General features: G+C 39.4%; 1 protein-coding gene across 3 annotated transcripts in view; it reads left to right on the top strand.

Moving 5' to 3' along the window:
* The window catches only part of kank1a (KN motif and ankyrin repeat domains 1a), a 77,038-nt gene that overhangs the window by 61,592 nt on the left and 169 nt on the right, over positions 1 to 15,277 (top strand). For all 3 annotated transcript variants that reach the window (XM_057360359.1, XM_057360350.1, XM_057360367.1), the window contains exons 3-11: positions 1,613 to 4,246; positions 6,269 to 6,412; positions 9,859 to 9,955; positions 10,051 to 10,236; positions 11,305 to 11,392; positions 11,862 to 12,081; positions 13,517 to 13,659; positions 13,988 to 14,188; positions 14,953 to 15,051. In XM_057360359.1, coding sequence (XP_057216342.1) covers positions 1,613 to 4,246; positions 6,269 to 6,412; positions 9,859 to 9,955; positions 10,051 to 10,236; positions 11,305 to 11,392; positions 11,862 to 12,081; positions 13,517 to 13,659; positions 13,988 to 14,188; positions 14,953 to 15,051 — 3,812 coding nt within the window. The remainder of the gene's footprint in view (positions 1 to 1,612; positions 4,247 to 6,268; positions 6,413 to 9,858; positions 9,956 to 10,050; positions 10,237 to 11,304; positions 11,393 to 11,861; positions 12,082 to 13,516; positions 13,660 to 13,987; positions 14,189 to 14,952; positions 15,052 to 15,277) is intronic.

Raw genomic sequence — 15,277 nt, 5'->3', positions numbered from 1 at the left:
ACCCCATAGATTTTCTATGGGGTTAAGGTCAGGCGAGTTTGCTGGCCAATTAAGAACAGGGATACCATGGTCCTTAAACCAGGTACTGGTAGCTTTGGCACTGTGTGCAGGTGCCAAGTCCTGTTGGAAAATGAAATCTGCATCTCCATAAAGTTGGTCAGCAGCAGGAAGCATGAAGTGCTCTAAAACTTCCTGGTATACGGCTGCGTTGACCTTGGACCTCAGAAAACACAGTGGACCAACACCAGCAGATGACATGGCACCCCAAACCATCACTGACTGTGGAAACTTTACACTGGACCTCAAGCAACGTGGATTCTGTGCCTCTCCTCTCTTCCTCCAGACTCTGGGACCCTGATTTCCAAAGGAAATGCAAAATTTACTTTCATCAGAGAACATAACTTTGGACCACTCAGCAGCAGTCCAGTCCTTTTTGTCTTTAGCCCAGGCGAGACGCTTCTGATGCTTCCTGCTGCTGACCAACTTTATGGAGATGCAGATTTCATTTTCCAACAGGACTTGGCACCTGCACACAGTGCCAAAGCTACCAGTACCTGGTTTAAGGACCATGGTATCCCTGTTCTTAATTGGCCAGCAAACTCGCCTGACCTTAACCCCATAGAAAATCTATGGGGTATTGTGAAGAGGAAGATGCGATATGCCAGACCCAACAATGCAGAAGAGCTGAAGGCCACTATCAGAGCAACCTGGGCTCTCATAACACCTGAGCAGTGCCACAGACTGATCCACTCCATGCCACGCCGCATTGCTGCAGTAATTCAGGCAAAAGGAGCCCCAACTAAGTATTGAGTGCTGTACATGCTCATACTTTTCATGTTCATACTTTTCAGTTGGCCAAGATTTCTAAAAATCCTTTCTTTGTATTGGTCTTAAGTAATATTCTAATTTTCTGAGATACTGAATTTGGGATTTTCATTAGTTGTCAGTTATAATCATCAAATTAAAAGAAATAAACATTTGAAATATATCAGTCTGTGTGTAATGAATGAATATAATATACAAGTTTCACTTTTTGAATGGAATTAGTGAAATAAATCAACTTTTTGATGATATTCTAATTATATGACCAGCACCTGTATATATATATATATATCAACTTATATTGTTTCATTCTGTGAACTGGTGATAACATTCCTGCCAAATTCCAAATCAAAATATTGTTTTTATTTTGCATTTACTGGCAGAACATTGAAATTGGACAAACTGGTCATAATATTGAAAATATGCTGTTTCTTTGCAGATGTCGAACACTGCAAAGAGAACAAGTTCATATTCATGTCTAAACAACACAAGATAAATGTTTTACATTTATTTTAGGATCACTTCAATCGAAGAAGCCTGACTTTTTTTTTACAACTTTCTTACATTCTCTCAGTCTTTCACATTGATTTTTTGTGATTTTTTTTGTCATTCCTGAGGTTTGTTTGTTGAAATTCAACAGACACTGGACTGGAATTGCCACTTAACATGCAGAAATGCAAAAATTAAGTGCTCTCTTAATTTGCGGCTGTAAAATGCATTGCTGTATATTTTATTCTATGCACTGTGTGATATTATTGAACTAATGCCACCTTTTGTTTACTTTCAACAGAAAAAGATGATGATGAGAAGGACCCGTACTCTCTGGAAACCCCATATGGTTATCAGCTAGACTTGGACTTCCTTAAGTATGTGGATGACATTGAGAGAGGCAACACCATCAAGAAGCTAAACATCCAGAGAAAGCCAAAAGCGGTCCGGTCTGTCCCGCCGCCACAGAGAAGTTGCAGTGGCCAGACTGAGTGGACTTCGACTGACTCCTTGTCCTCCTCCAACAGCGATGAGAGCAAACAGTCACCAGTCTACTTCACACCTCGGACCCAGGTAGCCCCCCCTGGCCACACTGTCGAAGTCCATGAAGCCCCGCAAGCCTTTGTGAACATCCCTGAGACCAAGCAGCTACTGCCACCACCGTCTCCCCGCCTCCTTCGCCATAACCCCCAGGTGGAGAAAACGCTAATGGAGACTCGAAGACGCCTGGAGCAGGAGCGCCTCCTAATGCAGCCACCGGTCAGTGAGCCGCCCCGTAGGCGACTGGCCAGCTTTGGAGGGATGGGCTCTTCCAGCTCCCTGTCTTCTTACAGTGGCTCATATGGGCCAAGCCAGTTTTCACCCAGCTCTCATTCTCTGCAACATAATGGACATCTAGGCAATGGTGAGTACAACCTCTACTTAACATCCTCCATGGGCAGTTCAATCCGCCATAGCCCCCTCAGCTCGGGCATGACCACACCGGTGACCAATGTTAGTCCCCTGCACCTCCAGCACATTCGAGAACAGATGGTAGTGGCTCTAAAGCGACTTAAAGAACTTGAGGAGCAAGTAAAGACCATCCCAATCCTTCAAGTCAAGATCTCAGTCTTGCAAGAGGAGAAGAGGCAACTGGTGTCCCAAATGAAGAATTCAAAGCTTGCTGGACAGGGTTTGGGTGGAGGTTTTAGGAAGCGCTCCTACAGCGTCGGCAGTGCTGATCAGTATGAGCCACTGAGTCAGCTTCCAGCAGGTTCTGAGCTCCACATCAATGAGATGGAGAACACTGAGCAGAGCTCTCAAAGTCTACAAGAGTTCAGACAACTGACAGCTGAAGTGGAGGCTTTAGAGAAGAAGATCCAGGATAATAGTGAGGATTTGAAACACAGCTTACACCAAACCGAGCAAAAAACAAACCAAAACGTGCAGCAGTGGAGTCGTGAGAGCAAGTCCATTGGCGTTGGAGCCGACGAAAACATGAACAACATGGTCGTGTATCGTAGGTCACCTGAGCGAAGCAGAGATGTGGCTGTGGGAACAGAGCAGGATGTGAGGAGCGCAGGAGTTGGGGTGACTGAAGCCATGCTGGGCATGAGCAGTGAAGTAGAAGCAGAGATCGAGATGCAGCACCAGACCATCGAAGCCCTCAAAGAAAAGATCTACAGATTGGAAGTTCAGCTTAAAGAGACCACCCACGAAATGGAGATGGGAAAACTAAAGCTTCAGCTTCAAGTGGCTGGGTCAAGAAAAAAGGCTGATAAAGGTTTGATGGCTAAGCCAGAAATGTACAGCACTTCAGTGGAAGCCAGAGTGTCTACACAGAGCCAAGGTGTGGGCAACCATGTTGAGTTTAGTGATGCAAGTATAAATCATGTCCCACAAATGAATGTAGTGGGCATCACATGCAGGCCAGATGTAATGAATGTCGCTGTGGGTCCAGAGTTGCCGATGGAGCGGTGGGTTGTACAAGAACGTCCCGAGGTGAAAGATCAATATGTCGGCAGGCAGGTTGTGATGTGCGATCAAAGAGTAGGAGTGGAAGTAAGTGTATGTGAAGTGGGGATCAACACCGAGTTTACTTCTGAAGGTTTAGGACTTTGCAAAGCAGAGGCTGAACAGGTCAATGATTTCAGGTCTATTGGATGTGGAGATTGTTCAGTGAATGTGTCGGTCAAGCCTGTCATGGAGGTGGTAACCCAGAGTTCAGCAACCGATGAAGTTCAAAAAACTGACTTTGGAGTCATGGTCTTACCTATGTGTGCATCTCAATACACAACCACAGAAATTGAAAAAACAAACAAGTTAACCAATACAGAAAAGATAGTCCTGACTGATTCCTGCACAACCACAGAATCATATTCAAAAGACAAACAAATAAGCACAGAACCAGTAGAGACTCGTACAATTGCCGTCGGAGATGGTCTCATAAAAGACGTGCAGACCACAATTAAAACACGCTCCATTTCAGTAGGAACCGCAGCAACGGAAGAGGGTGTGCTTGACAGGATGTTATCTTGCAGATCCAAGGAGACTGGGGTTGGTCACACAAGCATACATGAGAACTTCTTAGTTGGTCTGAAGACAAGGAACATTGCCTGTGGACCCTCTCAGTCTCCTGCCCAGACCCAAGTTAAAAGAGTTCCTGAGGAATCAACAGAGTCCATCCAGCCAGAGGCTGGGCAAGGTGTTGGACTCGATCATTATATAGAGAGAGTGCAAAAGCTGTTGCAAGAACAGCAGACGTTGCTTGCCCAGAACTACACTGAGCTAGCAGATGCATTTGGCCCACCTCAGCAATCCCAGTTTAGCTCCATAAACAGTGAGCTAGTTACTACACTATCATCCATCAATTCTGTTATGAAGTATGGAAGTGTTGAAGATCTCTGCGGCATGGATCTTCTGAGGCCTCAAGGAGACTCGGGCAGTGTCGTCAAAGGTTAGTTGTGTAATCTCAAATGTTCCGATGCTGTGTTTTAGCAAATGTTATTTTGTATGTTATACTAGCTTTCTTAAAGGGATAGTTCACCCAAAAGTAAAAATGTCATCATTTATTCACCCTTATGTCATTCCAAATCTTTGTATGACTCTTTCTTCTGTGGAATATGAAGGAAGATATTTTGAGAAATTACACTTGGGTTTGTGTCTGTACAATGGAAGTCAATGGGGGGCAGTCTTGGTTGGTTACCGACATTCTTCAAAATATATTCTTTTGCGTTCTGGTGATAAAAGAAAGTCATACAGATTTGGAATGACATGAGGGTGAATAAATGATGGGGTGAACTATCCCTTTAACCTAGCTTCATTACAGCAGATCTAAAAATGTTGTAAAACCAACATATGACGCTGCTTTATTGTTTCCCTATTAAAACCTCAAACCATGAGAACATCCATTAGGTAGGGAGAAAATGGCAGGAATGTTTAATATAAACCTATTGACTAAAACTACTGCAATGCTTCTGATCGCCATATTTACACATCAAATGTCTGTTCATGCAGGGTATGGTGAAGAATAGTGACAGGACAAGGTGTACACAGTGTGTTTGTGTCTGTAGTAAGGCCTGACACGATCTGACAGGGTAATGTTTTCTCTGACCCTGAAAAAAATGCATGGGGGCTTTGGATATAATCCAACAATGAGCTCTTTTTTTTTTTGGAAGGCAGCAGCTTGTGCTAAATGACTAGTTGTTGTCTTTGCCGATGCTGATTCATAAGTCCTCAGTGTTATGTAATAGACAAAAGCTTTGCGTAAACACTTTCTATAAGAGCAGCCTCCTGGAAATTATCTACAATCTTAAAAGTAATACATGTGGCTTAGTAAATATCACAAAAATAAACAGTTACATTAACTAAACAAAATCTTTTAAAGTCATTTAACTGATTTTTTTTCTGTTGGACATATAAAAAATGATTCAAAATCCAACAGGTAATTTCTCGAAAAATGTACATATGTTTTCATTTAATAAACTTAAATACCATAAGTATTTAATTACCATATTATATTTTTAATATACACTTTTTGGTGAATTCTAATAGAAATATTCTAGTTTCTCAGATTTACTTAATTTTTTTACTTACCTTTTCACAATATAAACAGTATATTTAATTGATTTCACAGCTTCATTGTGAAAATCATGTCATTTGTTTCATGTCACTTGTTTCATGTAAAATAACCGTAACATTTTTTAGAGTGTATAGTAACTTGTGCAAATATTTATTAGGTAATATTTTCAGAATGATTATAAGGATTGTCCAGTGTAAGAATTTGTTTTATTTAAGAACAGATTTCAATGTTGTTTGTTTAATTTATGATAAATGAATGTATGCTAATTGAGTTCCCCATGTTTCTCATGTTTTTTTCGTGTGTGCTATTTTGTAATAAGCCACGAATTAACATGTCTATGAAATGCTATGAAGTTTGAAGAACCATTTGCTGATACTCTGTAGAAGAAGTGTGAGAGAGTTTATACACGCACATGAGGTGATTGTGGTAGATGGTCACTCAAATCTGCTGCCAAGAGTTTAGTGTTTCCATATTTACTAAAAAATGAATTGGCTCTAGAATAAACTCCTCCAATATTCTCCATATTAGAAAGTCTTTTTACCAAGCAAAGCTGATCTGATATGAAGAATTTGAATTGGCTTCATGCTTTTCCATTGCACATTTAATCTAATCCTAAACAGTGCCATGCAGACACATTTTTTTTGTCTTCCCCACCCACAAAACAAACTGGATGGTATTTTTTTTTTAGCAGAATCATAAAAAGCAATACACTGATGTATTCAGACTCATAGTGCATATGATCATAAAACTTCAAAGCTGTGGTGCTCACAAGGTCACGGGTTCAAATCCGGCCTATTTGATTTTCAGATCAGATTAAAAACATGTTTAAATTCAATTGATAAATAACAACATGTGCACTTACATAAGATGATCGTTTTCTGTCTCATATACCCCCAGAAACACAGAAGGTTAGTGAGGTCAGTTCCCACTTGAGTAGTGTAAAGACGGAGGTTACACGGATAGAAAGTGCGTGTACAGAAGATACACTGAGTACTGCACAGAAGAGCCGCATGGACCAGCAGATGTCAACAGCATTGCATGGTATGCCCAATTCTGTTATCAAACAATGAGTTGATCTATAATGTTCTATATACAGTAGTTGATAATATATAGACAGTAATAGAGTCTATTTAAGCCAATATATTTCAAAAACATATTTTTTGTTAAATGTTTTACCTAAAAAGTGTGTATGTGTGTAAGAAAGTATTTCCTGTCAACTACCTGGTAATTCTGGTGTACCTGATACTTTCATGGGTTACATGTTATTGAGTTGACTTTAGGTGAGACTTTGTTCCGCAGTGACATTAGAAGCTCCTTTTTCATCTTGAACTCCCCTTGACTGATTTTTTTCATGAAACTGCTCTCGTGTGGCTGTCTCGGGTGAACACGTAACAGATTACTGGCTGCAAGGCACATAGTTCTTGCTCTCACCTGTCAAAATAAGGAAATCGTGGATAATGACTGCTTTTTACTACATACACCTTTAGAGACGCAGAGCGTCAGAGAGAATGTGTCCATCTGAAGGGCATGTTCTGGCAGTTCTCAGAATTGTTCTTTTTCAGTCTCTGTGGAGAGGGGCGTCGATCGTCTTTGGTATTTGGCAGAGCGAAGCCTGTACTTAACATGTTTGGCATAGCTTTAGGCTGTGGGATGAGTTTCTTTTTGCTTCAAACAGTTTCAAAGACTTTTAGTGGTTTTCAAAGTTTCTACTGTTAAAACAACAAAAACAGTGATTAGACTTTCGATATGTCTAACAGATATGAATTCTTGTTGCCAGCTGTAGCTTATGGTCTTGATTTGTTTCTGGCTAATGTGGTTGCAACTTGATAATTTTCCACAACAGCAATAACTCTCTATTTCATAATGAATCATGATGTCAGCTCGGTGTTGCTCTCAGTTTTGGGTGCGTGTTGACTGTCAGCACTTTGAGGTGGTGGCAAAGTATAACTCACAGACAGGATTTTAGATAAAGATTCAAGTCAAAACTTTTTTTGTTATTTTGTATTAAAGGGATACTTCAGGCAAGAGACAAAATTTCCCCATGTTTTAGTTATAATACCAGTCGAAGTTATAATACCACGTATCATTTTCTTCCAAGTGGTAGAATGGGAGTGAATGGTGGTCAATTTTTTGAAGCTCCAAAAAGTGCATCCATCGCTCAAAGAACTGCGTGACATGATTCCGTGGTCTTAACAGAGGTCTTCTTTTTTTTGGGGGGGCGGGCTTTATACTTTTATCCGTAGGACTGTGGAGGCAGACAGGAACTTAAGAGATGGGGTGTGGAATCGGGACATGACCCGGGTCGGACTCGAACCTGGGTCACTGTGAGCCAACAGCTCATGTATTTGTCTGGACCGCTAACCACTGGGCTACCGCTCTGACAACAATCAGAATCAGAATCAGAATCAGAAGAGCTTTATTGCCAAGTGTGCTTGCACACACAAGGAATTTTCTTTGGTGTTGGAAGCTTCTAGTACAGACATTCAACACAATGACAATACAATATAATACGATTTAAAGTCTAAAACATTCTAAATTGTGCATATATAAAAAGAAGGTCTATAACAAAGGTCTTCTGAAGCGAATCGATGCGTTTGTTTAAGAGAAATATCCATATTGACAGTGCTATTAACGTTAGGTTTGGCTGCGCGTGAACCTGAGGCTTGTTTTTCCGGCATAGGACGATGATGAAAGCTCCTATGCAGAGGAGACCTATTGGAACAAAATGGAAAATTCCAAGTTCGTCACCGGAACACACGACACGCCTCTGCGTCGTTTGCCGGAAAAACAAGCCTCAGGTTCACACGCAGCAGAGGGATAATGGAAGCTAGACAATAACGTTAATAGCGCTGTCAATATGGATATTTCTCTTAAACAAACGCATTGATTCGCTTCAGAAGACCTTTGTTAAGACCACGGAGCCGTGTTTTGTTTTTTGCCTGAAGTATCCCTTTAACACTGTGTAGGCTTGAATACACCTGACCTCTCTTTCTACCTGGAATACTGTCAGCAAGTTCATGTCATTTTTAATATTCAAAGATTATTTGAAGAGAAAAATGTAATTGTATAATCAGTTCAAATATTTAGTCCATATTGCAACTCTAAACTTGGACATTTTTACAATTTAGAAATGTTTACAACCACAACATCGTAACATAATACATTTGAATAAAGACATTTGACATTTTGCACTATTTCTACTAATTAAATAATAGAAACATTTGTGATATGGCTCATGTTAGTAGCAGAGTGATTATAGTTCTGTTTATATTTTAGCTTTTATTTTTATTTTTAGATTTCAGTTTTTATTTCAAATTTAGTTACATTTTTTGTAATTTTGTTATGCTTTTGTCATTTATTATTAAATTTATTTATCTATTAAAATGATTAAAATATATTTATAAAAAATATTTTTATGTTGCTGTATAAGATTAATTTATTTTTTATTTTTTATTATTATTTTAGTGTATTTTTTATTATTTTTAAACTGAAATAAATTGTTTCTGTTTATTTCTGAGGCACCGTTTACATTTTTCGTTTATAGTTTAAGTTTTTCCAATAATTTGTTTATTTATTTATTTTTCCAATAAATGTTTTCAAAGTTTTAATTTTTATTAAACTTAGGTAACCTTGATTAGCAGAGTGTGAAAGATTTTCTTGGTTTCATTCAAGAACACACTTAAGATTTCAAGTCATGCTTGGATAACAAAGATCAGGTTTTGCACAAACTTGTATGAGTGCATGCATCCATAAAAAAGGAACACATGACCAATTATTGACATTTCTTTATTGAGCTTTTATATTAAAGGGGTCATATGACATGGCTAAAACGAATATTATTGTTTGTTTTAGATGTAACGCAATGTGTATACACCATTTAAAGTTTAAAAAACGTATTTTCCACATACCGTGCATGTTTGTATCTCCTCTTTGCCCCGCCTCTCTGAAACGCGCTGATTTTTTACAAAGCTCATCGCTCTGAAAAGCGAGGTGTGCTATGATTGGCCAGTTTACCTGTGCGTAGTGATTGGTGAAATACTGCAAGCATTTCATGGAAATGTAACGCCTCTTACCATATTCGGAACATCAGGTTCCAAAGCAATTGTACTGACAGGCGATACAATGAGATTTACCATTACGCCTACCTTAACTACGTGTAGATTTGGGCGGTCTTAGTCAAATCATGTTACGAAGTTACGTAGAGTTTCAGGCAAGTCTGGTTGAGCATTCGCTTTTAGATAGAATGCATATTTTGTTTCCACACTTTCATTTGTGCAATTTTACGTGTCTAATACATGCATGGGCAACTTATAACACACCAAAAACACAGAAAAGCACGTACTTCCGCCATATGACCCCTTTAAATCATTATACTGATATAATTTGTAAAGGTAAAACATGTTAATAATTTTGAAAATGTACTCTTAAAGTCTGGGACCCTTCTTGTACATAATTGTTGATGTGTATCCATTTCTCTTTTTTACCAGGAAGTCAAAGCACCCTGAAGTCCATTATGAAGAAGGATGGCCAGCAGGGACCTAATGGAACGAAAAAGAACCTGCAGTTTGTTGGTGTAAATGGAGGGTAGGTTCAAGAAAACTATAATGTACATAATATTATCATGGAACTGTTTAAAAAGTATTGCATAGCTTCATCTCCACAAACATGTCCATCTGAAGGTATGAGACGACATCAAGCGATGACTCCAGCTCAGAAGAGAGCAGCTCCTCTGGCTCAGGGGATGAAGGGGAGGAGAAGGACAAGATGGGAGACATGAGTGAGAGAAGGAAAGAGGAATTTAGAAATAAAGAAGCAGTGGATGAAGACAGGGACAAGGAGGACTTAAGCAAAGAGAAACGTCAGAGGCAAGTAGATGCATTCTAGCAGTCTTTGACTCGTTTATTTCTGTAAATCACAGCCTCGTTGTTTACTGTTTTTACACTTTACTACCTTCACTTGTGTTGTTCTGTTTAAGTTACTGTATGTGTCATTTGTTGATAACTGACATTTCACACTGTGCATTCTGTTTTAACACTCTTATTTGCAGTATAATGATTGAAAAGAAGTCTGCTTGTCTCATGCATCTGCATCGGTGAGAAAAAAATGTCTGTAAATCCTCTGTGGCCGTTTTAAGCCTCCTGGGATGTAATTTGCTCCAAAACTTCAGATGTTTCCGTAACCATTTGACTTTTTTTTTTTTTTGTCCCTCAAACACTGAAACGATTGTTTGCACTACATGCAGGGTTTGTGTGACTGTACAAAGCATCTTTACTGTACAATACACTGTACCATTTCTTCACAACCCTGGGTAAAATGAAGTGCTAACTCTCCTTCGAAATTACAAGTGTGAATCGCTCCTTTACCTGCGATTAAAAACAACAAAAAGATTTGGAATGAAGATAACCCAGGGTTAAGGCAGTGCCTATTGTGTTTTCCATGTGACCACACAACCCACTTAATAGGGTTATGTGTGTGTGTGTATACGGCTTTCTGTGCTACTGCATGTGGTTCTTTTTAAAAGATATCATAACTAAATAGAAGCTGTGTGATGTGAGGAAGCATTACAGAAGGAGGCTGTTTTGGCATATGCAAATGCTAGCTCATTTCTTAAATAATTTTATAATGAATTTCTGTAATAAACATTTGAAATAAATACATAAAATATGAATCTCTCTCTCTTATCAGGCATTTGCATGCCACTGTTTGCATGCCGTCTGCAGACCTTTAGAGCAAAGTTTCAAATAAAACCTGAGGAAGGTTTATGATTTATGTAACTAATATGATTTATAATCATATTAGTTACAGTCCTGCATTCTGAGTCCTAAAACATTGTACTGACCAACATGAATAAATGAAACACGCAGGGTTCTTCTAATACTGATTATTGCTAAAGATGGGTTGTCAGTTTACTGATGTGGCTTTTGTTTTCCCAGATATGAGTTGAATGAGAAGATGCTTTCTGCATGCAACATGCTGAAATCCCACCTCAACGACCCCAAGGCTTTATCTAGTAAAGATGTGGTAAGGAAATATTAAACACATTTTCAGATTTTGTAAAAGTATAGATCATTTGAAGCAGGAATCTTGATGTGATTCAAAGCGAAATTAGGGGCTCTGATGTTTCTTAATGTTCTGCTTCACTGTGCTGAACAAGAAGGAATATTGTTTTTCCTGTGGCTAACATGGTGTAAAAGAATGTTGAATCAACTCTTATTTCTGCTGATCTCTGAACAGAGGAGCTGAAACATGCTCAGCTGTGCACTGGCACGGTTAATATCAGGTCTTACCAGACAAGCAGAGTCCACACAGTATTTATTCTAAATTTTAGACAAGCCATCTCTGATGAAGGAATTCAGTTTAGATAAATGATCATTCAATAACTACATTCTGAATAATCAATTTGTCTTTAAATGTTTATTTTATTTTATTTGTAGTCCCAAACACACTAAAGCGCAATGTAATACTACGCTTTCTTTTTAAATCCTTCCAGAGGCCATATGTAAACACTGTGCAGCATGAGTGGTTCCGTGTGTCCAGTCAGAAGACAGCAGTGTCGGAGATGGTGGAGGACTACCTGAACACCTTCAGATCCATCTCGCCAGCCCTGCTGCAACATGTCGTAAACATGGCGGATGGCAATGGAAACACTGCCCTCCATTACAGCGTATCTCATTCCAACTTCCACATTGTGAAGAAGCTGCTGGATGCTGGTTAGTATTCAAATCAAGGCTGTCTAGCCACATTGTTATTTATAAGTTATTTGGATGGAATATGACTTTATTAAATGCTATTCTCTGAGACGTTTTATATTGACAGAACTCAGTCTAATCATTTCAGCTGTGTCCTTATCTAATTTACTTGGAGTATGTATAGTCTGTTGAAAGTCTGCATAACTTCTTACTGGCTATTGTTCATACTAGGGGTTTGTTATAAATCATAAACTCTATTAAACTTTGCTACGTAACTCCTCCCACACCATCTGTGATCTCTGAAGAGATATGCTGTTACTTTTTAAAGAGGTTTGGGTAACGCCAGGTAAACAGAAAAAGACTGGACAAAGTACCGTAGATTTACGTTAAAGGACTGACCTGAGTCAGATCTAAAGCTCACTTTATACTTGTGCGTAGGACCTACGGCGTCACGTGTCGGTTTTAATTTATACTTTTTTGCCGTTGTCCGCGTCGACAGGCAATGACCACTAGGCGTCAGTGTCCACGCACGTGTTGCTTGTGTAACCAAGACAAGAGCTGTTTGAGAAGCATTAGCAGTGATAGCGGCAAGTAAACAGTCACTTTTGTTGCAGCTTGAGATGTTAAATACAGAAGAACAAATAATTTACTTGGATAATTCATTCGGAAATGCGTTTGAGTAAACATGACGCTATCGCAGAGTTTTTTGACCTGAGGGAGGGGTTCAAACAGACCAATCACAGCGCTTGCGGTCAGCGTAGGGTCCGCGTTGAGTTGATGCATTGTTACATTTTTGGAGAGGTGCTCGTCAGGCTACGGTGTAGGGAACGCGGCTCTGCGTAGGCTACGGCGTAGGTCCTACGCACGAGTATAAACTGAACTTAAGGGCCGTAATATAACAGAGACTTGGGGGTGGATACTTTTCACTTGGGCCAGTTGGGCCATCTTCCAAAAACCTAGCAATGCCATAACAATAAGTTTAACATGTTTTTGTGCTGATATTGGTGTGTATTATGTCTCTAACTATTTAGAATTCTCAGCAATATACCTCAGTGTATATAAGCTAATGGCTTATCCTCCAGTTATGACAAAACCACACCACTGCTCTTGGAAAAGCACCATTGGCCTCAATGAATAACGTATGATGAGGTGTCTGTACTCCTGGAAAATAAAAGCCCATTATTCCAGCGCCTTTGTGCTCCTCATATGACATTCATGGAGCTGCCCCCATTGTCTCTATTGTATGCTTCTCTTCTCAGTCCCTCTGGTCATCTTGGCCCTATTGCCAGTCGCTGAACCACTTCTTTCGTGTTTGGCTTCTTTTTCAGCCTATGACTTGGGAGTCTGAATAGCCTGCATGTCCCCTTAAGTTCAAACAGCAGACGACCTCTCTCTGAATGCTGAAAGGGTGGGCTCAGCAGGACCTTTAATTCTCCGGTTCTGTGTTTCCTTACAGATGTCTGCAATGTCAATCAGCAGAACAAGGCGGGCTATACTCCCATCATGTTGGCAGCACTTGCAGCTGTGGAGGCGACAGAGGACATGAGGGTCGTTGAAGAGCTATTCAGCAAAGGAGATGTCAATGCAAAGGCCAGCCAGGTCAGATCATAGGACCTTAGGAATATACTTAAAGGGGAAGTGCAGGCAAAGAATGTAAACGTTGTTATTGTTTACTAATTCTCAGGTTGTGCAAAAACTGTTATTTGAACTTGAAGCACAAAATGGGAATCTCTTTTTTTTGGTGTTATGTGAAAAAATGACAAAAACCTATTCATTTAAACTGCATGTGTTTTGTATTATATACACTTTATAATTGTTTCCTCAAAATACTAACCAATCTTAATTTGTCTCCTATCCTTAGTCCTATAGTCCATTGCTTTTGTAATAGTTTGTGTCTAAACTGATGTCATTGACCATGTGATTTCAGGCTGGTCAGACTGGTCTGATGCTGGCTGTCAGTCATGGCAGAATGGATATGGTAAAGGCTCTTCTTGCCTGCGGGGCAGACGTCAACATCCAGGATGACGAGGGATCCACTGCTCTCATGTGCGCTAGTGAACACGGTCACGTCGAAATAGTCAAACTGCTGCTCGCTCAGCCGGGCTGTGATGCCACGCTCAGTGATAATGTAAGTGAGCAGATGTAAAGGGATGATTCACCCAAAAATGAAAATTCTGTCATCATTTACTCACCCTCCGGTTGTTCCAAACCTGTATACATTTCTTTGTTTTGCTAAACACAAAAAAGATATTTGGAAGAATGTTAGTAACCAAACAGATCTCACCCCCCATTGACTCCCATAGAATTTATTTTCCCTACTATGGCAGTAAATGGGGGATGAGATCCGTTTAGTTACAAACATTCTTCAAATATATATTTTTTGTGTTCACGAGAACAAAGACATTTATACAGGTTTGCAACAACCTGAGGGTGAGTAAATGATGACAGAATTTTCATTTTTGGGTGAATTATACCTTTAAGGCCCATGGTGTCCAAACCCATTTTTGAAAGATTATTAAAGCTGATGTTGTGCATCCAAAACTCAAGCTGTTAATATTGTTAATTGATGTAAATTTCATTGTTTCCAATTTAGTATTTATATGCAATCTAATGACCTCTGGTGGATGAAATTAGTGAATTTCACATGCTCCATTTTGTTTGGGTGCAGTATTCGTTATCAAAGCAGTTTAGGTTGTTGCTCTACTGAAGTGTTTCTCAACCAGGTGGCTACGTAGGTACCACTAGGGAGTCTGTAGACAACCTGATCTGTTTGGGTTCAAGAAACATACAGTACTTTATGTTACTGTATGTGTAGACTTTGTTGTTTCTCACAGTAGATTTTACAAAATTAGTATGAACAGACAAATAAGGCTAATGCTTCCATGTCTCTAGGATGAAAGCAATGCCCTGTCGATTGCTCTGGAAGCTGGACATAAGGATATAGCAGTGTTGCTGTATGCCCATATGAACTTCTCCAAAGCTCAGTCACCAGTGAGTGTCCTCACCTTTATATTTACCTGATACTCTATGCGTCCTTTGACATGTCATTAGTGCATTATGTTAATTATGGATAAACTTCTTTTGTTAGTGTGGTTTTGGATAGATCTAAACAAAAGTTATGTAAAAGCATTAACTTTCAGTTCAGAATCACAATTTCTTTTGTAGCGTAAATCAACTTAAGGGCCTGAGAGACAAAGGCATCATATAATGAAGTTTA

This window comes from Triplophysa rosa, linkage group LG2 (assembly GCF_024868665.1).
Source record: "Triplophysa rosa linkage group LG2, Trosa_1v2, whole genome shotgun sequence".
Classification (NCBI taxonomy): domain Eukaryota; kingdom Metazoa; phylum Chordata; class Actinopteri; order Cypriniformes; family Nemacheilidae; genus Triplophysa; species Triplophysa rosa.
The sequence above is the reverse complement of the archived record's forward strand: the minus strand, read 5'-3'. Positions and strand labels throughout refer to the sequence as shown.